The following is a 27,011-nucleotide window of genomic DNA, read 5'->3' as shown; positions in this document are numbered from 1 at the left end:
GATATATCGTCGGCTATATGCATGCAATGCAACACCCAAGTTTTAATCCTAGCATGTGAAGATTAACTAAGTCGGTTGACACGTAGTTAGCATACAATTGGGGTCGAAGTAGGAGTTAATGTTCATTTACATGTGAAAACATACAAATGATAAAAGCAATAAAATTACGATAAATTACAATAATGAAAATTACAACAATTACAAAGGATTAGGCGATTTATGTCGAAAATACCTTTAAAACGGATGATTTGATAAAAAGGAGATAAAAGAACAAAAATTAAAAGAATCAAATAAATTAACGAACAGGAATTAGCGATAATACGGATAATAGTAGATTAATACGTAAACTAAACAAACTAGGTCAAGGCGAAAAGAGTTTGAGGCGAACTCATCCCGAAACAGCGCAGCGAGATCGCGCCCTCGGAAGAAGAGCGCGCAGCAGACGCGCGTGCGTGCATTCCAAGGGTGAATTCTCGGGTCGTGAAGCGAATCGCAAAACCGTTAATGTCGATTGGTAAATTTGATGATTGATTGATAATATTTACTCGGATGAAAGTGATTTAATGTATTATTTACATATGAAGGGTGGTCGTGAAAGCGATAAACATGGATGAGATGGAATTAAATGAATTAATTACATGATGAAGGAACGATGTTAATGAATGAGTCCTATATTGAAATAAATTAACTAGTCTAAACATGATGAATGTACAACGAATATACGACGAACATGTGAACAAACGAACGGAAACTATATCAATGACGAATCTTTAAACCCAATATGAACAAATTGAATCTCGAAATCCGGGTTTGAATTTAATGACGAAAACCCGTAAATATTGGATTATTTAGGATTTAAGTTGGACTTACAATGATTAAAACAAGTTAATGATGATTAAAATATACATGTGAATTATTGAACTACTGTGATGAACGAATTAAAGACGAACATATGAAAACAAATAAGAACAAGGACGAATTGCAGAGGACGAAGAAGAAGAAAAGAAGCAGGAACTTCGGCAGCCTCACGAAGAGGCGCAGCAGGAACTGCGCTCCTTCAAGAGCGCGGCGATTCTTTGCGTCTTTTCTCGACGTCTGTCTACTGGAAATCCGCAAAAACAGGTTTTAACAAAGGGGTTTTAGAAATCGATTTTAACGGTATTTTCGACATAAATCTTACAATTGATACGATAATTAAAATACAATAAATGAAAGAGGAATTTACACCCTCAGACTTACATGTTGACGGAACGAGATGAACTAAGAAAATCGATTAGTGAATGCTCGACGCGAATGTAAAGAGAGTGCCCTCGTAAGAGGAAAACGATTGATTAATTAAGTTGATTGAGTGTAGTTGGTCAAATTGGTCGGTCATGCAACGGAGAGGCTGGTACCCGGAAAGATCCGAGCTTACGTGGTCGGAAGTCCAAGCACGTAGGCGCCAATTAGTAAGAACGAAGTCTAGAATGCAAAGGGAGAAGAGAAGGGCGGACACTCGCGTGAGAAATATGAGGAACTAAGGCTCCTATTTATACTAATCACGTGAAGGAATAGGGTTTCGGAGACTCTTTGGAAGTGAATCTCGGAAAGATATGAAAAAGATACGTAAATCATGCAAAGAGGGGCCTGGGAAGAGGCGCAGCAGCCACTGCGTCCCTTGGAAGAGGCGCAGCGCCTGCTGCGTCCATTCCCAGGAGGTTTCCTCCTGCTGAAGAAAGATTTCCGCGTTTGAGTTATGGTAGGACGGAAATAATTCGATTATCTTATGAATATTACGGGATATTATTTGCCAAAAGATAAAATTTATAAAACATGGAATAGAAATATCCGGAACATTCCAGAACATTTCGACTCGGGATTTAACAGTTATCAGAAAATGGAGACGGTTTTTGACCCGGACTCCGAATGTACCCTAATTACTGCCAAAACGACCGTATCAGGACGTAGATGACAACTAAGAGGTTGACATTAATATTTGAGCAATCACTTGACGATAATCTTACGAATTGTCACAAATCGTTCCGCGAATCAAACATGCGGCCCAATCATCACCGGGTGGTTTGCGGGAGGTGCAGAAATGAGGTGTCTACACACGCATGAACCAAACACCCCCTTATAGTGTGCTAAAACTCTCAAAATGACCCTTTCTAGTTTCTAAGACTAACACACTTCCGTCTCTCTCTAAAAGTCTATCCTCTCCCTTCTCTCTACAAAAGAAAAAACCCTATTCTAAGTTTGATCCGCCGCTGCCTCTAACCTCACACTCCCCCATCCTTCCCCTACCCGATCGCCGGCGATGAGTCCATCCAATGGCTCTTCTCCGGCGATCCCTAACTTCTCTCCGCTTGAATGACCCGTCCTTTGACCTCACCCATTAGTCTTCGGGTTCGATTTTCGGAAAGTCGGGCTGTTTGTGGCTGCCTGTTCAACCGTGGGGTACTTGACCATCCGATTCTTCGTCCTGTCGCTGAAAACCTTGCATGCAACCCAGGGGTGATCCCCTTTCCCCCCACCCCTGGTATGTCACTAGTTTTAAGAAAAGGTTCATCTTTTAATTTCGAGTACAATGCCTTTTGAGGTTAAAATCCGGCTGTTAATCGGATTGTTAGGTTAGGTGTTGTGGTTTTGTTGCCGCTTTTCTGACGGGCTTTTCTGAGGTGTTTGCGTTCGGTCAGCCTGAACTGTTTGTGTTGGGTTGTTTCTGTTTGTGTCTCTTTTAGAGTTTTGCTCATCGGGTCGGGTAGGGACCGATTGGTGATCCCCCCATTTCCCCCACCAATCGGTCCTTAGTTCTTTTTGTGTTCGTTTTATGAGCTTAGCTCTTCGGGTCTTTCTTGGGACCGATTGGTGATCCCCTCATTTCCCCCACCAATCGGTCTTTTGTCCTGTGTGTGTCTATGTAGGTTGGTTTTTGCATGTGAGGCGGTGGTCCTGGGAAGATTCGTTTGGTAATTGGGTGTTCTTTGCTGGTTTTCTTGGCGCATGCTGGACTTTTGCGACTTTCAGGTTGTGTTTGTTGTGTCGTCGTTCTCTTAGGATAGTGTGAGGTCATGGTAGATGGGTCTTCCTTTTTTAGATGTCTATGGTAGGGGAGGAATCGGGTTCTTGGTAGTGTTGTTGGTTGGATTGGACGCGGTGGTTTTCGCTTCTTGTCGATGTTCTTTCTTCTTTTATCGTGTTTCCTGTTTTCCCAAATAAAAGTTTTCTCTTCTTTTATTTTCCTAGTTTTAATGGTGTCAATAAGTTTAGTTGTGTCAATAAAGAAGTTCGTTGTTTTACATCCGGTGTGTGTTGTGTCAATCCTCCTCCGTCCTGCTAAGTTGGTTTTGGTTTGGGGGCTGATCATGTGGCTCTTTCTTTTGTTCCCGATCTTTTTTCTCACTTTTCTTGGCTACGAGTTTCTTGTCAGTAGGGACTGCTGTTATTCAAAGTGTAGGAGATTTATCTCCTGTGGAGGTAGGCTCGTATGGTCTACATTCCGTCTTTCTTTTCTACGTCCTTGTGACGTAAGTGCACTTTGTTCATTCTCGATGGGTCAAGTTGCTCGTTGGTTGGTTAAGATGAGTAAGGATTGGTTCGATCTTTTGGCCATTTTTGTGCTCGTCGCTCCAAGATTGCTCGGGATGTTTCCCGAATTCACCACGATAACTATCAACACATTTATGTTACCCGATGTAGTTTCCTTGTTGTTTCAGTTTATTGTATTTCTAAAATAAGTACATTTGACCAAATGAGTCAAATGTCATATGTATAAATACTCGTTTTTTACAGCTGCTAAAAAAAAAAAAAAAGAGTTTCTAAGACTAAGAAAATGTGCCCAGCTGTTTTTTTTACTGCACTTATTTTATGGTTGATATCATAGGGAGGCAGTAAAGATGAAATGGATTGCAAATTGGAAAATAACATTTGTGCTTAGAAATGGAGAATCCTAACCCCAAAAATTTGTGCTTAGCATTGTGGAACCGTAATGGAAGGACTATGAAATGTAAAGTTCCATCATGAATTTAAGCACTATAATTGTAGTGTCACCAACTTTAATGTATTGTATCTGATTAACAGTTTAATGTCACCAACATTAGACTGAGAATATCCAATTTTCTTCAAAATTGGATTAACGAAAAAAAAAATATTTAGCAAATTGGATCGAAAATGAAAGTATTTATCATTATGGTGCTAATATAGGATGGGAATCTTAGGAAGAGAGGAGAGAACGACCCGCCATTGGGAGTGACGACTAATAACCCCAACCGTCGATAGATGAGGCGGGGGGCCGTTCATGTTTGTTATGAACTAAATGTAGAACCGAACCCGTCATTCCCAACGGAGGTTCTATCATGTTAATAACTTAATACCCAAAAAATCTTATATCCCAATTCATAACCAAGAATAAGCGAGCCGCTTTGGGAGTGGGAGCGGTGGTCCGCTTATAAAATCAACAATCCAATGACCATTTACTCGCACTTCTCATCCCAAAACTTCGATCCTACCTGAACACTATAACGCTAAATACTTTCATTTCTGGCCAAACCTATTAAATATAGAGTAGTCCTTTTATTAATCAAAATCTATCTTGCTAAAAATCTCATTAGAAAAATCCCCTTCTCTCTCTAAAAACCTCCCCCTTCTCTCTAAGAAAAAGAAAACCCTAATTTATTGCTTCTGACCCGCCGCCACCCCTTACCTAACTCCACCTCCCTTCTCCCCCTACCCATCGCCGAAGATGGGGTTACTCCTTGACCCATCTCCGGTGATTGATCACGGTTCCTCTTTGCGGCGGCCCCCAATGACCTGATCTCACCCCTCCCCTCGTTCTCCGTTTCGTGGACTCCGTCCAGTTCGTCCGGTGGTTTGTCTGGTTTTTTGCGGTCTTTTCTGAGGTCGGTCCGTTCCGCGTTCCCCTGTCCTGTCATCGAAGCGTCGCATGCATTCCAGGGGTGTTTCCCCTCTCTCTCGCCCCTTTCCCCACCCCTGGTAAGTCCTGCCGTCTATTTGTTGTTGGTTGTCATGGTGTCTGGTCGATGAGCATAGCTCATCTGGGTGGTTTTTCTGTTAAGTGGTGGTGGTCTTGGGACGATCTGGTGTTTCCCCTTCCCCTCGCCCCCTCCCCCACCAGATTGGTCCCTTTTCCTGGTCTTCTTTTGTCTGTTTAATGTGGTTTTGGATGGTTGGGTTGGATGTGTGCCGATGGTCCTGGGAGGGTTCGTTTGGAATTTGGAGTCTCAGTTTCTGGTGTTTGGTTTTTGTTGGGTGGACGTGTCTTTGTGGATGGTGATCGCGTCCGGCAGTTTCCTGGTTGGGGTTGGTCATGTTTGTTGGAGTCTGTTTCTTTCTGGTTGAGGCGTGTTGGGTAGGGTGGATTTGGGTTTCCGGTGGTGGCGTTGGTTGGGATTGAGGCGGTGGTCTTCTCGTCAAATGGTGTCACTCTTTCTTTTTCTGTCTTGTTTTTATTCTCTAATAATCTCCTTAAATAGGAGTCTTAGGCGTCTCTTTAGTGGTAAGTCAAGTCCCTTAAATGGTGCTGGTGTTGTGGTGCTTGTGTCTCTGGGGGTTCGTGCTGCTCATTGTGTGTTGGCTTTCTCGGTCTGTCGGTACTATGATCAATGGGTGCGACTTCTTAGGTGTAGGAGTTTTTTCTCCGCCGAGGGCAGATTCCGTCTTGCTTCTCTTCTTTTCCTTCTACGTTCTTTTCGCAAGAGCGTAAGTGCACTTAGTCGTTGTCACTCCGTCGTTTGTATGTATCGACGGTTTTTGGAGGTCTCCCGTGTCAATGAAGATGGCATCAACGTTTGTGATCAAGCTGCCGTCTTTTGCCTTCCTACCATCGTCTTCCTTGCTTACCTTATTGTTGTAGATTTATTTATTTATTTTTATTTAAAGGTTATGTTATCTCTTTGTATGGCTTTGTAGTGCTAGACTTTGTTGTGAAGTGTCTGGTGCTACTTAGTCGAATAGCTTACTGTGTATCGGTTACAATAATGTAAGTTATTCACCCGCTGTCAAAAAAAAAAAAAAAAAATCAAAGTCGCCAAATTTATGACAATTTGCCAAAAGTTCGATGCATAAAACTTAAAAGAGCTCCTCGACACCTAAAGCACATAATCTAGCTTTTTAGTGCGCGACAGTATTACCTCCACGCATTATCTCCTGTTGAAAATTTCAGGTTTTTCAATGATACGTAATATGAATTGCATTAATAGCGTAGCCAAAGCAAGCAAACGATGAAGTCTCATTTTGTGGCTCACGGAAACAAGGGTGCACAGCCCCCTTGAAAGAGTGAACAACCCAAACTGAACTTCCATTCCTCATAGAAAAATAGATGACATGGAAATGAGATAACTGTTCCGAACTACAATTTCCTTTGATAATGTAAAAAAGAAAACAAACTAAATTGAAAAATAATCTCTAAAATTCTTAAATTACAACAAGGAGCTAAAATCATCGTACTACAAAATTTGTTAAAAGTTACAGTGCAGAAGTCAATGAAAACGCAAAGAGGAAAAACCATCAAGAAGGCAAAATCACCTCCACTTGTCTCTCAACTCTTTTCGCTCAGATAAGATCCACGTCACAAATATCGCTCCCACTAGACCGACAATTGTTAGCAGAAGTAAAGCATAGCTGAAGTCCTCTGTCAGGGAGTCATATGTCTTTGAGGGTGCAAGGCGGGTGAAAAACAAATCGATCCCATATGAGAAGACGAGAGTTGTAGACTCTAGCTTGGCCGGTATAGAAACTATGCCTCTAAGACCTTCCACTTTGAGCGCATGTGTCACATAAAACTGCAAAGACACCCATTAGAGAAGATGGACATTCAAGTACACAATAGTGTATCAAGTACCCTAGTTCTAACTAGTTATAGTCATGAGCATCAAACCAAGTTCACAGGAGAATACCCAAGTTCTACAAATCTACGGGATTCATGGAGAAGAACACTATGTCTACCATAGGAGTATCGTATTTGAATTCGTAATCTATAGCTAACCAACTGAACATATTCCTCAAGACTATGGCAAAAATGAGGAAAAGAGGAGACGACAAACAAAAGAGTAAGCGCCTTGGAAATTTACGCACAAATTCTAATACATGATAGTTCCATGATATAATTAATACGGGTCTTGTCTAGCCCATATTATGGGGTAATTAATTAGCTTTTTGTAGTTTAATAGGGTATAACATACGTGGATGAGGATTTAAGATGAACTGGTTGGTCTCACGTTATATTAGTATATAAGCAGTCTCTCAAGCCACAAATTAAACTTACACAGATTATCTATTGAATTCTCACGTAAGCTACCCTCTAACACCGTACAAGGGAACCACAGACCATGTTAAAGACATAGGAAAACTGAATGTGATACACTTTGATTAATCCTTTTTTGTCTGAGAGGACAATTAAATGGTCACAGAAAAACTATAGAGGAGTTAAGCTTCAGAAGATATACCCATCACAAACAAAGTCATAATTCCGTAAATGGTTACTCGTTCTCTATCAAATCAAAGGGTGGTTCTAGCTTTATAGCAAATTGCATATTTGGGCGATAAATATTCTAAGAGAAACCTTAAATTGCTCAAAGTCTCTAACCAACCTACAAGAAGCACGCATACAGCTAATCATACCTCAGGGTTGATAGGCAAGGAGTCTGTAAGGGGTATGATTCCTTCTTCCTTCTCAGCTGCAGTAGGGTTCAGAGATCGACGAGGATCAACAAAGCGCTTATCAAGAGCCAAAACCTGTGAAATGACAAACAATGGAATCAGCCTAATCAGTTGCGAAACAACATCAAGTGGTGTCTTATTCATAAGCATCAACTGAAAGTTGACCTGATCACCAATTGTTCCTATAAGAAGCTGCTTTGCTGTTATTCCTTTCGCAGTGAATGTTGCAGATATTGTCTTCACAGAATGAGCAAAAAAATAAGATTGAGATTTTATCATTATTTCAGGTCGGGAATAGGAAGAAACTGGAGATGTAAGATTATGCTTTCCAACAATGAGCTTCAAAACATCCTTGTTATCCTGCAGATATAAAGAACATAATACAAACACAATCAGGAAATGAAGATTGTCAAATCAATCCAAATAAGAGAGAATTATGTTTAAAACTTTACCGCTCGAGATTCATCATAGATCTCAATCACTGACATCTCATATCGATGAGCTCTCAGATTAAAATAGTGGTAGACAACCCAATTCTCACTGAAAACCTGTAGTTGGAATAAATTGAAATATTAAAGGGTTGCACATATACATAAACTGTCATTACATACTAATGACATGAAGAAATAGAGAAAATCAACTTACAGCACGGACAGGACCCTGGGCACCATGATGTGTCACACGGTGCAATACACGACCAGTTACTGTATCTATCAGGTAAGCCACCAACCATGACTCTTCAGGCGTCACAGATCCGATTTCACCAGCAGCTTTAGGTGCAACAGTAGCCAGAAACAACAGGTTTTTGGATGTGTACTTGTACATCATATCACGATCTGTCAATACTTTTGTTTGAGTATGCACAACCTATAAAACAGTGAACATGTTTTCAGAACCAAGCTAAAAAGTAGAAACATAGGAAACAAAATATCCTCTACCTTCAAACCATTGCCAACCCTGATCAACAAAATAGAAAGAGAACATAAAGAACAATACTAATAAGCTACCCAATAAGTAGCCTATCCCCAACAAGGTTCAGGGTTCAATATCCAAATTTGCCACTTCAATCATAGAGATTCACATACATTGACTAAATGTAGACAATAGTTGGCATCATAGGCTCATAACACCACGACTAACTGCAGTTAATACCTCCCTTTGGAGAACACCTGAGGTTTTCTATTTCCAATTAGGTACACCAAAAACTGAAATATTAAAGATTTGGCAGCCAAAATTTTGGGAATAGTGAAACAAACCATTTTTCATAAAAATAAAATACATAAATAAAACACAAATTGATAAAGTTGCAACGAGCCCACAAATCACGATGGTGAACATGCCATAAATAAAACACAGTAAGAGCCTCAATGACCAAAACCTTGCAGGCAGTATCAGTAAGCATCCTGGAACTAATCTTAAAAGCCATGCACTAGTGGTCTAACACTCTCACTACTGCAAGCATAAGTGTCTCACTTCCAGTATTTTTACTCTTTCGCTGAGGTGTCATTGTTGGATAAGCAATTTTGGACATATGAACTATTATGAATTATGAACATAATAATAGAAGGAAAAAAAAAAACAAAAATAAAAATAAAAAGGAAGTAACTCATTTATGAAATTCAATCATAGAAAGTACTGGAAATCGCTAGCTGCAGTACGGAATGATGGGTAATCTGATTTTATGAAAGTGACAAAAATAAACATACCTCACTCTGTTTTCTAGTAGCAGTCGCAATGATCTTCTCAGATTCTGAAGGGAGTATAATTGACCACAGATCCTTTGAAGTAAAGCAAAAGTCATTAGTCACCTCACCTATGCAATTACTCTTCAAGGCATGTCCACTCAAAATGTTGTTTTCAGCATCAATGGAGTACCAGTACACATTAGAAAACTCTCGTTGGAAGATGAGAGCAGCTTCAGGAGTCATAGGGTATAAATGAATTTTTTTTTCTGCGTCTCTTACCAAATGGAGACGCTTTTCTGTTGAATCCGCAAACGGCAATGGAATGACATCAACTACGGAGTGACTCAGGACCAAAGAGGTCAATTCTTTTCCTGTATAAGTGTCAACTATAGAAAGAACGCCAGGTGCATTGAGTCCTAGCCCACAACGACCAACAACAAGAACAGATGGATTCTCATCTAAAGCGTGATGATGAGGAACCTGCCACTGGTACAAGTTAAGAGCAATAGGATTTTTACATGTTTCAGACTTCCTTAAGTTAGGCAGAAGAAGTGACCAAACAACTCGGCCATCTCCTGTGTGCAATGCAGAAAGTTTCCCAGCTTTAGTAAGCACTATGAGCAACTTCCTAAAGCCATTATGGTCTCGGGTCAACTTGCTTTTCTCCGAGCTTTGTAACCTCAATGCTTGGATGGCAACCATATCTTCCGGGCTTGCAAGCATCAACGTTCCTTTGAGTTTCAACAAGTGTCCCTTATGTCATGAAACACAATCAGTAAGGGGAGCAATTTAAAATCATGAATTTGGAACTTTTTTAAATTAAAACAAAAAACTGCCAAGTAGATCTATAAAAGGGCACATATAAAGGATGAGAGACTGACACCTATAATGCTACTTATCCCTTGCCCATGGGAGTCAATCCTAAGATAAATCATTTGCCATCTCTCTGTGAGTATGAACGGGATCAACAAAATTCTGTTCCTTACTCCCCACCCCAAATAACACTTAGATTCTGAAAAACAAATTTCAAAAGCATCTCTACGATGTGACCATTTACAAGGATCAGTCACACTTCAAGACAAAGCAACAACTAGTTGCTGAATGCAGATTCAATGCTCAGTGTCATAAATATACCTTTAGCCATTCAAGAAGGCCTTGTTCCACTTTGGCAACCGAACCACCTTTCTTTTCCACAGGTAGCTCTGAAGTTGTTACATCTACAGCTGAAGCAAGCCCATCTTCTCTGCTCCAGACAATATTACCTTGTTGTAATAACAACAAAGAGTGATCTTCCATAACAACTAATGCTCTAAACCCATAGGATCTGTCTGTACGTATATAATAATTCATAAAAACCTTCTGAACATGCCCACGGTGATGGTCTATCTGAATGGTCTCCTTTAGAAGATCGCTATTGTAATCATGACCAAGTTTCACTGTAAGGTGAATTTTACCACCATCATGTTGAACTATTGCAAAAGCGTGCTGCTCTTCGGCATATGAAATAATATCACTAACAGATGCAGAATCGTCAATTTTGTCCACTATCTCCAGCTTGTTTTCATCATTCACTCTTATAAATACTATATATGGACTGCACTTTATGGCAAACATCCCTTCTAGTTTCAATGGCAGTACAGCTGCTGTCCCAGATAATTCAGAAACAAGATCACGGATGTGTTCCTTCTGGAAACTGATTTCTCCATCTCTTAAGCTTAAAGTCACAAGGACAGTTTGACTAGCATCCAGAGCAACTAAAATCTCATTTGAAACTAGAGATATTTCACCAGAAATGCCACCGGGAATTTCTACGACATCCTTCTTGACTAACTCGCCAGTCTTGACATTGATACCATAGACATTACATTTAGAGAGGCCTGAAAATCCTACTACGTATATCACATCACCATTAACAGGCTTGATGAACTGTCGAAGTTCCACACTGGCACAAAAAGGACATATATCAGACAACATTAGGAACACAAACTCTTCAACTTATACTTCCAGGAGACGGTGGGGCTAAAGAAATCAAATCAATGAGATTGCCAACCTTTCATCAGTCAGTTCCACATTCCATAATACTACCCCATCTATGCTTGAAATTGCATGGAGAACACCGTTACTGTAAACAACAACCACATTATCACGGTCCGCCTTCATATCAATCTGCATGACAAAATCCAGAAAAATTAGTCACGTGACAATATCTCACACAAGAACACCAACTTCTTGAAGAAATGAGTAAGCAAAGCCAGTTGAGATGCAGGTCATCAGACAAAAATTTCAATCATGACAGTTAAAAATGTTACACTAATGTCGAATATACAGAGAAACTTTCAGAGTTACTAAAGTACAGCATCTAAATATGGCTCAAAATCCTTACAATAGAAAGCGAAAAAGACAAATTAAACACAGCCACTTTTGGTATATGGTTTAAGAGAATATTATGACTAACCACAGTCATTAGCGATGATTCTGAAGGCATCTTGCCAACTAGGTGTGATTCCCACACCATCTGCCCATCAGGAAGGTTCCATGCTCTAGCGATGCTTCCTTTTGAGGAGAGAGTGATGACATCTGAATAAAGTTCAAAACCAAAATATCATTAACAAGAAAGGCAGACTTCTGCACATCAATTAACATTAATTTATCCATGCAGGAAACTTGGATGGAGAGGGATTTTACAAAAACAAAGCTCGATGCTATAGCTACTTAATAAACATGTCATCGAGAAAGTAAAGGCTGTTAACTGCTTTGTTATTCGAAAACAACATCAGAGCCTTAATCCCAAAATGATTTGGGGTCAGCTCACATGAATCATTTCTTAGAAACGTTATTGAATGATTGCACGCCTCGAAATGCAGAGATATAAAAAGAAAAGAGTAAAAAGGGGACGGGAAGGGAAACATAATGTAAAAGTCAAGCTAAACCTATAGGTAAAAAAAAGCAGGGAAAAAAAAATAAGAGTGCAATTCAATCAAAGATACAAATATGTGCACTGGCAAATACATAAAAGCTAAAATCGAAGAAAATTCAACAAAATTAAGTCTGGCATAGGAGATTCGTGTGATAAGTCTAGTATAACATAATTGATTATGTTGCATAGGGCTTTGTTCTTAGCCGTAATTGGTTAATTAGATTAACATAATTGATAGGAGCTGAATTTAGTAAAGTTCAACATATAATAGTCACGTAATAAACAAGCGAGTGTATAAAGTTTGCAACTGCGGTAAGTTGGTTGAATAGAATGTACAAAAGCGTGAAAAGAATGTGAGGAACTTATATAATAGGCATGTGACATGCCCATAACAAGTGGGGAAAGACAATCAGCTCCATAAGCCCAACAAAGATTCCATCTCAAAACAAATACGTAATGGAAAAAATCACTCTTTGATATAAAATGCTCCATTCTGTCCTCTTATGTCAACATGGTACACAAAAATATGGGTGAAAATAATAATCCAAGGGTCTTTTTACAGAATGAATCCCAAGTCGATAAGCTGCAATGTAGATTACAACTAATGTGAATGCATAATTACTTTCATTGTCAACATGGCAATTGAAAATAGCTGGATAACCCTCAAAGAACCTACACCATCAAGGTGTCAACTACCTAGGAAACCCTTCAGCTGACACATATGAATTCAGTAGAGAGAAAAAAATTACTCTTATTAAATTGAATAGCGAAATGACAATCCTTGGACTGCGACTACAATGATTTCAGTGAATTCAGTGTCAATATTTCCTATACTAGTATACTGTCCTCCAATACTTTATACCAAATAACTTTTGCATACCACCAAATAGGTTGATGTAACTATACAATTCTTCAAAATTTCACACATATAGAACTACTCCCTCTGTATCGCTGATTCAATTACCTTTGCGGGACCAATTTTAGCAATTAATTTTGGATGACAAGTAAATAAAAAATATGGGAATGAATGATCAATTTACATATGAGAAACGTTTTCAAAATAGAAATGTAAACAAATGGAGTAGCTACAGATGATCGGCAAAGTGAATAAGGAAGCGAAAACACTCACATTTTCCAAGTGCAAGATCAATGTGATCAACTGAATCCGAATCCCCAAGCACATGTCGCCAAACTAAATAATATCCAAAAACAAAATTCAAGGTTTTAAAATTGTTCGAAACAAAAAAAAAAAAAAAAAAAAAAAAAAAAAAACATATGTGCAATGAAATACATACAAATCTGGCCACGACGAAGATCAAGAGAAGCGACGACGTTTTCTTCAGTGGAAACAATAAGCCTCTTTCTACCAGCCTTTTGAGTTTGGAACACTGCTTGCTTTACTTTCCCTATATACTGCTGATGCCTGACACAAATATACCATTATCACTACTAATTTCAGTGCTTTATCAATCAATTAGGTAATGAAATCAAATTGAAGTTAATGAAGTAGTACCAATCCATGAGGCCAACTTGATCTTCATATAGAGAGAAAGATAGGAGAGAGGATGAGAGGATGACCAGGAGAGACAGATAAACCCTAATCGCCATAGCCATGGCGATTGAAGAAAAAAGATGGAGATCTGAAGATGATGATTGCCAACTTCTTTAGTGGAAGGTGGACTTTCCAGATTTTAACTCAAATCTTTGGCGTATGTTTGGCGTATGTTTTCTCATCCGGGTCAAATTTATTTCGAGTTTGGGGTCCCGAATTCTGTTCAAATCCTACAGATTGGATCTGAATCGCAATATTTTGAATCCAGTGGATATGGATATGGATATAGATCGAATCTATGTGCATAAAAACGGATCCGAATATGGATCTGATGGTCAAGATCCATATCCTACCATTGGATCCATTTTTATTTTAAATAAAAATAAAAAATAGAGAAAATTGTTGATTACAACCTTATAAAAACCACTTTTTGAAAATTACAGCCTTATATAATTTTTTTTAAAAATTACAGTCATAATATTACTTCTGATCATAAATTACACTCCAAACAGTAACTCCGGCGGGAAATTGATGCCAATTTGAATTTTTGTGACTTAAGTTCATATTTTAAGACCAAAATACCCTTATCTTCAACCTTATAACCATCTTGTTCATCCCCAAAATTAGATTTCACAACTCATCTTCTCTTTAATTCTCCATTTCTTCAACAATATCACTAATCTAACTCACCCCCTTTATTCAAATTCTACCCTAGTCAATTTAATTTAATTGGATTCTAATTTTATTATTTCATTTTTACCTTAAATTAATTAGTATTCTTCATCATCAATTTTCCCCAAATTGAAAATAATTAGGGTTCATCATCAATTTTCCCCAAACTAATTTTAGACATAAACCCTAAAATTCAATTCAATCAATTGAAAAACAACAAATTGGGTGTACGAATAGTTACTCTTCGAAATAGAACTGTCAGGCACAACTTTGCCACTCATGATCTGGAGTCGTTATGTGATAATGAGGATTGATTACACTAGAAATTAGAGAAAGATTTGGGGAAATTTGTAGAGAATATGGGTGAGGAAGATGAGAGGGTTTGGGGTGAAATGAAATGGGTAAATGATAGGTAATGTGAAAAAAATCTGGGTAAGTAAGCAAACAAATAAGCAAGGGTATATCGGTCATTTTTTGACAAAATTCACCGGAAACGTCATCGTGGTGCAATTTTCAAAGAAAAGTGATAATATGGCTGTAATTTTCAAAAAAAATTATATAGGGCTGTAATTTTCAAAATGTGGTTTTTATAAGGCTGTAATCAACAATTTTCTCTAAAAGATAAGTTAAAGAAATAGTAAAAATATATCTTTTTAATTTTTTTTTCATAAACTAAGTTATGATTTCCTTCTCATTAACAGTTTTCGATTGCAAAAAAGTATTTTGTTATCGTTACTGTTATTTTATGAAACTTTATTTCGATATCTTTACAACTTTATTTTTAATACTAGTTTTCGAACCCGTGCACTGCACGGGTGGTAATGGAAAGTGTTATCAAAAGTAAAAACTTACGTATTTTTTGGGTTTACTAAATTACTAAATTTTAGAAAAATTTTACTTTTTCTACTCATACACTTTTAGTTTGTTTATGTTGCTAATTTTGTTCGAAGTACTCCGTTTTTTTTCCCACGATTTATCAACTTATGAGAGGTGAAATCTGAAAAGTGGATATAAAATTATTATAAATTTCATAACATGTTTATTCACACTATATACATTTGAGTTTACTTATTATTGTACGTTTTTTTTATCATATTACCCCTATTATTTATTCTCCTCTCATTTTTCTACCGCCTCTCTCATTTCCTCTCCCACCCACCATCGCCTGGACGTCTGGAAGCAGCGTTCGTCATCATTGACATAATACCTCGAGACCCACCAATAGACCATCCACCGCAGTGGTCACCGTACCAACACCTCGAGCCACGACGTCCCTCTTAACCCATATCTCTACAACCCCTACAACTAACCACCACCCTGCAGTCCATATCCCACATCCTCCAATTACCCTACCCCCTCTTGCCTCTACCATCCCTTACGTCCACCACCGTACCTCTAGCATAACCACCATCTCGGCCTCACCCCATGCGTGATCCCTAACCCTTCTCGTAACCTTATGCGATTCTCCACCCCATCATTACCCACCCATCGCGACCCCTCGCCTATCATGACCTCCCACCTTCAACACCACGCCATTCATTTGCCTTTCAAGTCGCCAAAATAGTAATTGTTTTTTTATTTCTTTTATTTTGTTTATTGAGTCATGTTAACGCTTGCCTCTCAACATTGTAAATCATGTTGTCATTTAACACGGATAATTTGAGATAATTTAAAATGAGAGATTAAACAATTAAATTAAAATTAAAATGAACATCGTTGTTTGGTTTATACTGATGGTCTTACTATGTTTTATAGTAATTTTGTTTACAGGAGACTTACGCTTTCTTGTGCGTATGTTTTCTCAAAGATGCTTATAGTTTTGTATTTTTGTTTCTTATGTAAGTTTTAAATTTTTTTTCCTTCGTAGATAAATTTTAAATGACTTTTTGAATGATTAAACATTTTCTCTTCTTATGTTTTACCTTTGTGTTTCAATAACGTTATTAGTGATGATTTGATCATCTATTTGAATTTCATTTTCTCTCATTAGTGTGCAATATTAAAAGAGAACAAATGATGAAGAGAAGAAATATATTTTATTTCTTTAAACTTTGAACATACTTTCTTTTATCTAATGAAGTTTAAGCGTATATTTATACTCCGATCCGTATTATTTTTTACATTTTCTTAAGCGGTTTTATCTCGCAACTGAACCATTTTTCTTTTGTATTTGTTACTTGAAAAATAAGAGTATCACAGTTGTTAAGTGAAATATTTTGTAGTATACGTCCCTCTCACGCTAGAGCAAATATATGGATCATTGACATAGTGCCTCCCTCACCTTGTTGCCGCAATCAAATGACTGAGACGTGGTTTAGCTTCTGACAATTTGCTACTCAGTATTTATATATGGTATTCAAGAATTACGGAGTACTATCTAACTTATTCTTTACAACCTCTTCTTCTACCTTCTCCTCTCACAAGCACTTAAAATATTATAAATTTTATTTCATCCACTTGACTTCTAACCCCACACAATATATATTAATTTAAATGATTATAAACGGGTAAAAGAAAAAGCTTGAATTGGAGAGAAGGTTGAAAGGTGAAGGTGGATAGCAACCCTCAACTAATCAACACGAGTCTTGGAATTGTGTTGTCGCCTTGTCAGAGTAGTAAAAAGCTTGCTTCAGAAACAGAAATGCACAAATTGTATTCAATCCCTAGCTCACTTCTTGATGGACGAATATCGATCAAATCAACTAATTGCATGCATGCTATAAAAGAATATTAATCAATTGTATCACACCAAATAAAGATCTAGCTAGACCATTATCGTTTATCATTTCTAGCTGATAAAAATTGGAGAATTACTATCTGCCTTCTCTTCTACTTTCTCCTCTCACAACCGATTAAAATATCGTTTATTTTGCTTCATTCACTTGTTTTACGACCCCACACGATATATACTAAATTAATTGTTTATGAGAGGGTAAAGGGAGAAGGCGGAAGAGAAAGTTGGAGGGAGAAGGTCCATAGTACCCCTCTAAAAACTGAGTATTTAAATGGACAATTTTCATTTAATACATCCATGTGGGTTTAAGTAAAATGAGGATATAATGGACAATTGTCATTGAAAGCGAAACAAAGGCTCAACAAAAATGCAATCGAAGACCATTGCACTTTAGCAACATTTTATAGACGCTAAAAAGAAGGGTTTTGATATATACAACACATTTGGTTGTATTTAAGAATTTAATATCTTCCATATTTATTATTAAGTTAGGAATTCAAGACTAAATTATACACAATTTAATGCAATTAATGCATATATTAAGAACTTTTATCCATATTTAGTCCCTTAAATACAACCCATTGGATTGTATATATCAAAATCCAAGAAAGAAAGCACATAGTTTATAAAGCCGTGAAAGGTTGACTTTGAAATAGAGAAACAGCTAGTCTTGCTTGTGACGGGCTAATCCCGTCACAAGCTTGTGACCTCTCACAAAAAAGGAGAGGGGACAAGGTGGAGCACCCCCATGTGCTTCCCACTCACCTCTAAATGTGCATTTTGTGAGAGGAAACGGTATCCGTCACAAGCTTGTGACGGATATCGCCCGTCTTCAATGAGATTTTGTGATAGAAAAAAAAGGGTAATAAAATGTGATCATAGAAATTACTTTGAAATATTACGTTGAAAACTTTTGGTTAGTAGATAGAAACAACAATGTTCCTGACAACTAATGGAAGTAACGATGAATGCGAATGGTACTCATCTACTCTTTCATCACTTTGTGCTCTCTAAAAAAGGTTGGAAACCTAGATATAATTATTTATGGAGTAGTAAATGTTAAAATATCGCATAAAATCTGGTAGATACTCTACAGAAAGTTATTTCGATTTTACACGCTGATTTTGTGGTGATTGATTTCACCTAAAATATAATTTCTTGCCTGATATAAATAAAGATAATAGGCAAGTTATTCATATTTTTTAGGAAATCTTTTAATCTCGTAAATATTGATTAGTAGTGTTGCCTTTTTTATGATAAGGTGTTAAAATTAAAGGACTGATTTGACGTGATTATATTAGTAATGTGTGGAATTATACTGCAAATGATATGTGGCAGAAGCCATCTGCTGATGACACATGACAAATGGTTTCAGTTTTAATATAATATATGATTTGTATTCTAATATGAAACAATAGTATATTAAGTTGATAATAAAACTCAAAAATTAATATTTTAATATTTAAAAAGTAATTTTTTTTATAATCAAAAGGATACGGGATAGATCCAGATCTAGTCCAGATCCTAAGGATATGGATATGGATCTGAAAATTTTAGATCTTGTGGATATGGACCGGATCTGGATCCACTACAAGAATAAGGATATGGATCTGGATCCTATAGGATCCTAAGTCCTAGTTATAGGTGGTCTTCTTATATACTAATTCATCCTTCATATTAACCCAAAATAAACTATACTAATGGTCCACCCGTAAGATGATACACGTACTAGGGGTGGTAAAAAAAATGCGGGCTAGCCCGGCCGACCCACCGCTCGGGTCAATTTTGGCTTGGCCTGACCAACTCACCTCTAGCCTGGCCCGACTCGTCCTCCTTCTTGGGCCGGTTCCGGGTCTCCCAAATCAAGCCCGACATGGACCCGCTGATGTATCACTTTTATATACACTTTTATAACTCCTTTCATGATGTTTTATATACGGTTTCCGTGCCTTTTATGTCATTTATATGCCTTTTATAGTGAATTGTCGATACTGTCGCTGTTTTATGTTTTAATGCAGAAATGACGCATTACGAGGTGAATCGAGCTAAGATGAGCATTGCGGTTATGGCATAGTGGAACACACGAAGCATGGCACGAGAAACGAGGGGACTTGAAGATAAGAAGTGAAGGAAAGAAGAGAACGAGCTGTGAAGCTGGTTCCTCGATCGAGTGCAATGAGGCTCGATCGAGTAATCGTCCTCGATCGAGTGACCTGAGGCTCGATCGAGGATCCTATTTTGACGGGTTAATTTCCGTACTTTCCAAAAACACGTATTTTGTAATATAAATTCTAAACTCGTAGGATTTATTAGGTTACGCTTTTAATTACTTTTGGATGGCTGGAAACTTGCTTTAGCTTTGATACTTTGTTCTTAATCTTTCCTTGTTGATTACTATGGTACTAATCATTCCTCGTTAATTAATTCATTCAAGTTTTATGCTTTCAACTACTTATTGTTATTTCATATCTTTAATCATGTTTTCAATCATAGTTATTGTTATTGTTAGATGCAACATGAGTAGCTAAATTCTTCATCTAGGATGAAGGGGATCTAGGTAAATTAGAAAGGGGAATATTGATTGATTGCTAGTAATATCGCAAGAATTATCGTTTGATTATTGTTCTTATTCTAATTAATTGATTTAGGCCTGAATTGGTAATTAGTGGAGCGAATTAATACTTTCACCGACAGGGCTAGAATTAATATAGGTTGCGATAATCAAATAGATTGTGTCTAATAATAGCGATTGCATGTTAGATTTGATCTAAAGGACATAATAGAATTAATCAATCTTATGACCTTAGATAATTCGATTGACCTAGCAATTGATTAAGAAACCCCATATAATTGACCTAGTGAACCGGAAATCCTAGACCTTTAATTTTATTGTTATACACCTTTAATTTACTTGCTATTTAGTTGATAGTTAACAAACAAACCAAAACCCCCAAGAAAACGATTACCTTCAGACGATCTAAATATTAGCAAACTGATTATTACCGCCTCCCTGGGGATTCGATACCTGTCTTACCACTAGCTATTTTTTTAGTACTGAGATAGATTTATTTTGATATTGGTGATACGACTTTAGCCTTATCAAATTTGGCGCCGTTGCCGGGAAGGCAACAATTGTCTTGTTTGTTTTTGTTTATTTTGTCTTTTTGTCTCAGGGAACCTAGTTCCTTGAGACCGTTCTCACACTTTTCTTGTTAGTTTCGTGTATGCCCAGGTCAACTAAGTCCGAGATTCTTCCATTAGATCCCGAACCAGAGAAGACTTTTCGCTACAGACGAAAATTTCAGCAAGAAGTGGGTCAAGTAGAAGACTTGAGTATACTTGATATCGAGACGGAGCACTCTATTACTTCGGAAAATCAGTCCTACGACGAGGACACCCTTTCCGACCTTGAAATTCCGGTTGAATTTCACATTCCTGAGATTACCATCATACCTACTCTAGCCAGTCACTCCGAGCCCACCTTGGCTTCTATCCCAAAAGGATTTAAGCTACCTACTACTAATAATGGCACCTTTGAAATTCGTCCATCTTACATCAACTTGGTGGATCGGAATTTATTTGAAGGGGCAGTGATACGTGCATTTTATATAGTCTTTTTAGTCTATTCTTGCACGCATCTTTATGCTATTTTAGTAGTTATTTGCTACGAATATACCCCGAATTGCATACTTTGGAAGTTCTTGTATTAATTGCAGGAATGAGCTTAGAGATGCGGAATCAAGCCTAAAACATGTCCCTGCGCATGCATTTAGGAGATGAGTTGAGTCAGAGCTTGGAAAGTGCTATTTTGAGATGCGCATTGGAGTAAGGAAGTTAGGCGAGCCAAGAGAGTGCTTCAATTTGCTAGTTCCTTCTTGTAAGAGCCATATCTCGAGTTCTACAACAGCTATTAAGGTGATTCCAGTTGGAGGTGAAAGCTTATCCTCTTAGCTTTCCAACGCCACCAACCACGCCCTATTTTTCCAAGTAACGAAGGAATGGCAGCCGTTTGAAGTTCAGTGCGCGAAGCGGAATTACGGCGAGAAGTGCTCGATCGAGAACTATTTCTATTCGATCGAGAGCCCATTTGCTCGATCGAGAGCTACTTCTTCTCGATCGAGTGATTAAAGGGAAAGAAGTCCTCGATCGAGAGGAATTGTTCTCGATCGAGAGGAATGCTAAGGAATATCACTCGATCGAGAGCCTTAAGTGCTCGATCGAGCAACAATCTTTGACGGGCTTGGCCTGTTTCGTTAATTAGGTTTTATTATGTTATGCTTTTACTATAAATAAGGCTTGCACGCCAGTTTTAGAGACACAGACGTTACTCTTGACCTCTCTAATTACTTTTAATACTCTGTTGCTTGATACTGTTACTTTGTTCTTATTTCCGGATCATTAATTTCAGTAATTCTTTCTTCCCTTTTCTCTCTTTAATTCAATGTTATTTGTTCTTTCTTCTTCTTTATTTCTCGTTTCCCTTTTAATTATGTCTAGCTAAATTCCCTTAGTATGTTAGGATTAGGGAAGCCGTGGTAGCAACATGTTATAATTGACTTGAATAGATTAGTCTTGCGATAAGAATTGTATTAGGCAATTTAATTGTTATCTGGTTGAATGAATGCATGCAGGAGACCAATTTATCTAGTTAACCCCGACCTGGATCGAAAGATTGGAAGGGAAGGCTTGCTTAATTACAATAGGGTATCGTAGTGAGGGCGAAAGTTAAGCTATTTACGCTCTAGGGTGGTTTAAGGACCGAAAGGTGACGACCATAGCTCTTCTTATCAATAGTCTAATCGCCTCTGTATTTCCGATAGTGTAGCATCACGGTGGACCGACTCTTAGCATACTCCCTTCTCTTACTTTTAATTCTCTTATTCATTTCCCTTGCCTTAATCTCTTAATAGTTTTAGTAAATCATTTCAAACCCCCACATTGTGACCCGTTACTCATAGACTAAAATTAGACAGATAAATCTCAATTTTGCCTCCCTGTGGAGATCGACCCTACTTGCCGCCGACTTCGTTAGTTGTAACTTAGGTATTTATTTTTGGTACCGACGACGGTATCAAATTTTTGCGCCATTCGTTGCCGGGAGGCAGCGTAGTTTTATTTGTTTTTATTTAGTTTATTTCTTGTCTCAAGGAGCTTCGGTTCCTTGAGACCGTTATTATGTCTTTCGTTCTTCTCTTTCCGCAGAAAGAGAACGAAATTTTTGGTACTTATTTAGCCAGGTTTTTGGAGTGGCTCGAGCCCAGACGAGATGCATTTTCGAACTCCAATTGTCTTTGGACTATCTTCCGGGGTATGAATGACCCTACGCGAGCATACCTAGAATCTATTGGTAAGTGGGATTTGGAAGGAATCCCCGTAAATGAGGTATTATAATTCTTTAATTGGTTTCTTTTTGAATCTCTTAAACCCAACTTTTCTCTTCATGTTGACTCAAATGAGGGGGTGGGTGAGACCTTAGAAACCAATCTAGGAAATCTTTGACGGAGACATAGAGGAGACCACTAGCGTGGTTGACAATCCTTTTATGAGGATAGTTTAGAACCCCTTTATGATTCTTGCACCGATAGTGAGGGTGATTTGAAGGCTCTCTTTGAGAATCTCCATCTTGACGAGTCTAGCAATAAGGAGAGTGAGGAGGTAGATTTAGACAGTCTTGAGGTCAAATGGGATACTTACGATGATATAGTAGATGAACCTATTATAGAGGACCCAATTGACCCAATTGACTTTACCGTCCCTTGCATTTGGGATGAATACCCACCTTCTCCTTTTTAGCGATCCGATTCCTCCACCTCACGTTTTCACCCGTCCGAGCATCCAAATTCTATTCGCGTTGTTTTTGAGTCCAATGCTCCCTGAGTCGCTTTATTTTCCACTGCGGTTATTTTGAGTTTTTATATTCCGCCCTTATTTGGAGGGCGAATTATCTTGTGAATGATTTTGGGAGTCTGTCATAGGAAATTTGTTAGGCTTAAACGATCTTGCATTTCAATTTCCTATGCTATTACTATATTATGGTGCTACTTACAGTTTTGTGTAGCACATGCGCCTATTTGTGAGTTGGTGCGAGCTTTGAGTTGCTTTGATTGGGTTCAATTAGAGTAGTTGGTTGAAAAAGAAGGTCGTTTGAGACATCTGAAACTAACTTATTTGCACGGGAGGCAACCGGAGATTTATTTTTAGTTGTTTTTCAAACATTGCATTTTATTTCAGTTGTGTGTAATAATTGGTCTTCGTACCATAGACTATATCAGTATGCTTGCTTTGTTAGTTTTGCGGGCAATTTTTACTGCGTTTTGCAGGAATACACTGGAGATTACTCGATCGAGTACAAAAAGTACTCGATCGAGAGCTTTTTCTGCTGATTTTACTCGATCGAGTGAAATTTCTACTCGATCGAGTACCTGCAAAAAAAAAAAAAAAAAAAAATTTACTCGATCGACCACTATTCCACTCGATCGACCACTATTCCACTCGATCGACCACTATTCCTCTCGATCGAGCTGTTTTGGACGCCCATTGCTTGACTTAGCTTCTTGTGACGATGTTTCGGAGCTATTAGTGACCTCCCACGTTGCTGGCTGGTTTGGGGAGGTCCCTTATTCGCGCAATCTTGTGAGTTTTCCGCATTTACTCTCTTTCTCTTTTAGTTTGCATTTCCTTTCCATGTTTTTGTACAATGAGGGCATTGTACGGTTTGGTTTGGGGAGGTTATGCATCCATATCTGTGTCTGCATATTGTTTTTACTGCATTTCAGTTATCACGTTTAATTTTATGTTTGCATTGTTGTTTATTTTCGTTAAATTCAAAATCTCATAAAAATTGAAAAATCGATAAAATTCAAAATTTCACGTTTATTTTAGCATGTAGGTTGAGTCGGAACGGTAGATTTCCATGATGATAATGCACTATAACTTGTCAATTTACTTGAGCCTTGCACTTCCGTTGATAGTTTTTAGCTTTGTCATACGCATAATCTACGAATTTCTGTTCAAATATAAGCTGATTGTTTAGACTTGACCTATAAATTGGCAACTACTTAAAAATTCTGAGATTTAGAGCCCATAACTGGTGACATTCATGACCAGTTCATTAGGAATTTTGAGTAGTACTCCTTGCATAGCATGTTCGTCTCTTTTGCACATTTATGACATTCAATTTCTCGTCAAAATGCACATATTCGGGTTCGTGGTTGGTGTCACATGCAGGGAGGGCCTTGCAAATTTCCCTCTCCTTATATTTTTTCACCCATTTAGCTCCACATTAGCCAAATTTGCCTTTTGACCCATTAGCTACATCCCAAACTAAGCCTGCCTAGTCAAGCTAGTTAGTATGTTCTTTTGTGGTATGAGTTTTCGTCTGCAGTTTGGCCGTATCTCTTTTGTATGGAGTTGTTGGAAAATAAAGGAAGGAGGAAAGAAAGAAAAAAAAAAAGAATTGAAAAAAAGAAAAAAAAATGATACGTGAATAAAAGAAAAAAAAAGAAAAGAAAAAAAAAATGAAAAAAGACATGGTGATTCACGTGAAAACCAGAGAAGCAAAATTATCAAATTTTTGAACTGGTTGTATTTCGAGACTGTATATGCTTATCTTTATCTTGTGACGGTCTCCCTCCTCCGTTTTATTCATATATTTTTGAGGACATAGTGTATTTGGATGGTGAGTTTTGTGCCAAATGAAGGGCACTTGTGTTTATTTTTCAGTCAGTTGAGATTCGGATGGTTTACTATGGTCCTGTTAGGAACTAGCTTGACGCTTTTACCTCCACATTTCCATAACATGTTTTGCCCTTTCTCACCTGAACCTCACTATTCCCAAATTATTTGTAAGCCCTCGGCTGTGGCGGACATTATTGGTTGGAGTATGTGCATTAGTACTTGAATTGTCTTTCATTTTTGTTGCATGCAGGCTATGTAGGTCGCAGTTAGGTGAGTGACTGTCCTTTCTTCTCTCTTTTACATATAAACATTCACCCTTTGCTTCATGAGAGAAGAGTGACCACGAGAGAGTCCGATTTTGTTGGTCTTGCAAGGTCGATAGGTTGGCTATATTTTCGAATGCATTTCATAATTCGTTTGCGTATTGACTGCTTAGCTTAAACTGTTAATCTTTGTTGCATTAAATTGGTTCAAGTAGACAAGTTAAGCTAGCTCTGAGTTTTTTTTTTCCGTTCCATTAGCGTATAGTTTTGAGTTTACTCGAGGACGAGTAAAGGTTTGGTTTGGGGAGATTTGATACGTGCATTTTATATAGTCTTTTTAGTCTATTCTTGCACGCATCTTTATGCTATTTTAGTAGTTATTTGCTACGAATATACCCCGAATTGCATACTTTGGAAGTTCTTGTATTAATTGCAGGAATGAGCTTAGAGATGCGGAATCAAGCCTAAAACATGTCCCTACGCATGCATTTAGGAGATGAGTTGAGTCAGAGCTTGGAAAGTGCTATTTTGAGATGCGCATTGGAGTAAGGAAGTTAGGCGAGCCAAGAGAGTGCTTCAATTTGCTAGTTCCTTCTTGTAAGAGCCATATCTCGAGTTTTACAATAGCTATTAAGGTGATTCCAGTTGAAGGTGAAAGCTTATCCTCTTAGCTTTCCAACGCCACCAACCGCGCCCTATTTTTCCAAGTAACGAAGGAATGGCAGCAGTTTGAAGTTCAGTCTTGTGGCTGTGAATTACGTGTTGAGAAGTGCTCGATCGAGAACTATTTCTATTCGATCGAGAGCCCATTTGCTCGATCGAGAGCTACTTCTTCTCGATCGAGTGATTAAAGGGAAAGAAGTCCTCGATCAAGAGGAATTGTTCTCGATCGAGAGGAATGCTAAGGAATATCACTCGATCGAGAGCCTTAAGTGCTCGATCGAGCAACAATCTTTGACGGGCTTGGCCTGTTTCGTTAATTAGGTTTTATTATGTTATGCTTTTACTATAAATAAGGCTTGCACGCCAGTTTTAGAGACACAGACGTTACTCTTGACCTCTCTAATTACTTTTAATATTCTGTTGCTTGATACTGTTACTTTGTTCTTATTTCCGGATCATTAATTTCAGTAATTCTTTCTTCCCTTTTCTCTCTTTAATTCAATGTTATTTGTTCTTTCTTCTTCTTTATTTCTCGTTTCCCTTTTAATTATGTCTAGCTAAATTCCCTTAGTATGTTAGGATTAGGGAAGTCGTGGTAGCAACATGTTATAATTGACTTGAATAGATTAGTCTTGCGATAAGAATTGTATTAGGCAATTTAATTGTTATCTGGTTGAATGAATGCATGCAGGAGACCAATTTATCTAGTTAACCCCGACCTGGATCGAAAGATTGGAAGGGAAGGCTTGCTTAATTACAATAGGGTATCGTAGTGAGGGCGAAAGTTAAGCTATTTACGCTCTAGGGTGGTTTAAGGACCGAAAGGTGACGACCATAGCTCTTCTTATCAATAGTCTAATCGCCTCAGTATTTCCGATAGTGTAGCTGTCACGGTGGACCAACTCTTAGCATACTCCCTTCTCTTACTGTTAATTCTCTTATTCATTTCCCTTGCCTTAATCTCTTAATAGTTTTAGTAAATCATTTCAAACCCCCACATTGTGACCCGTTACTCATAGACTAAAATTAGACAGATAAATCTCAATTTTGCCTCCCTGTGGAGATCGACCCACTTGCCGCTGACTTCTGTTAGTTGTAACTTAGGTATTTATTTTTGGTACCTGACGACGGTATCAGGCAGCTGCTGAGGATCCTACGACACATATGGAGAACTTTCCACCACAGAAGACCA

At 38.0% G+C, this 27,011-nt stretch overlaps 1 protein-coding gene across 1 annotated transcript; it reads right to left on the bottom strand.

Moving 5' to 3' along the window:
- Positions 1-6,274: 6,274 nt before the first annotated feature.
- Positions 6,275-14,055, bottom strand: LOC141600222 (uncharacterized). The gene is made up of 12 exons (XM_074420403.1): positions 13,772-14,055; positions 13,554-13,681; positions 13,388-13,450; positions 11,797-11,918; positions 11,392-11,507; positions 10,476-11,283; positions 9,363-10,094; positions 8,302-8,523; positions 8,109-8,204; positions 7,822-8,016; positions 7,618-7,731; positions 6,275-6,779 (listed from the first exon to the last, which is right to left on the bottom strand). The coding sequence occupies exons 1-12, from the start codon at positions 13,870-13,872 to the stop codon at positions 6,519-6,521; spliced, it is 2,958 nt and encodes a 985-aa protein (XP_074276504.1). The 5' UTR covers positions 13,873-14,055; the 3' UTR covers positions 6,275-6,518.
- Positions 14,056-27,011: the final 12,956 nt, after the last annotated feature.

The sequence above is a fragment of the Silene latifolia genome, chromosome 9 (genome assembly GCF_048544455.1).
Source record: "Silene latifolia isolate original U9 population chromosome 9, ASM4854445v1, whole genome shotgun sequence".
NCBI lineage: Eukaryota > Viridiplantae > Streptophyta > Magnoliopsida > Caryophyllales > Caryophyllaceae > Silene > Silene latifolia.
This window is presented reverse-complemented; position numbering and strand designations above follow the sequence as displayed.

What these genes read in the sequence shown, in the direction of transcription:
- LOC141600222 (XM_074420403.1), bottom strand. Translation starts at nt 13,872, where the DNA reads ATGGCTATGGCGATTAGGGTTTATCTGTCTCTCCTGGTCATCCTCTCA. An exon ending in CTACTAGAAAACAGAGTGAG is followed by an intron (nt 8,524 to 9,362) that starts GTATGTTTATTT and finishes ACTGTTTTATAG; the next exon opens with GTTGTGCATACTCAAACAAA. An exon ending in CCCAGGGTCCTGTCCGTGCT is followed by an intron (nt 8,205 to 8,301) that starts GTAAGTTGATTT and finishes TTCCAACTACAG; the next exon opens with GTTTTCAGTGAGAATTGGGT.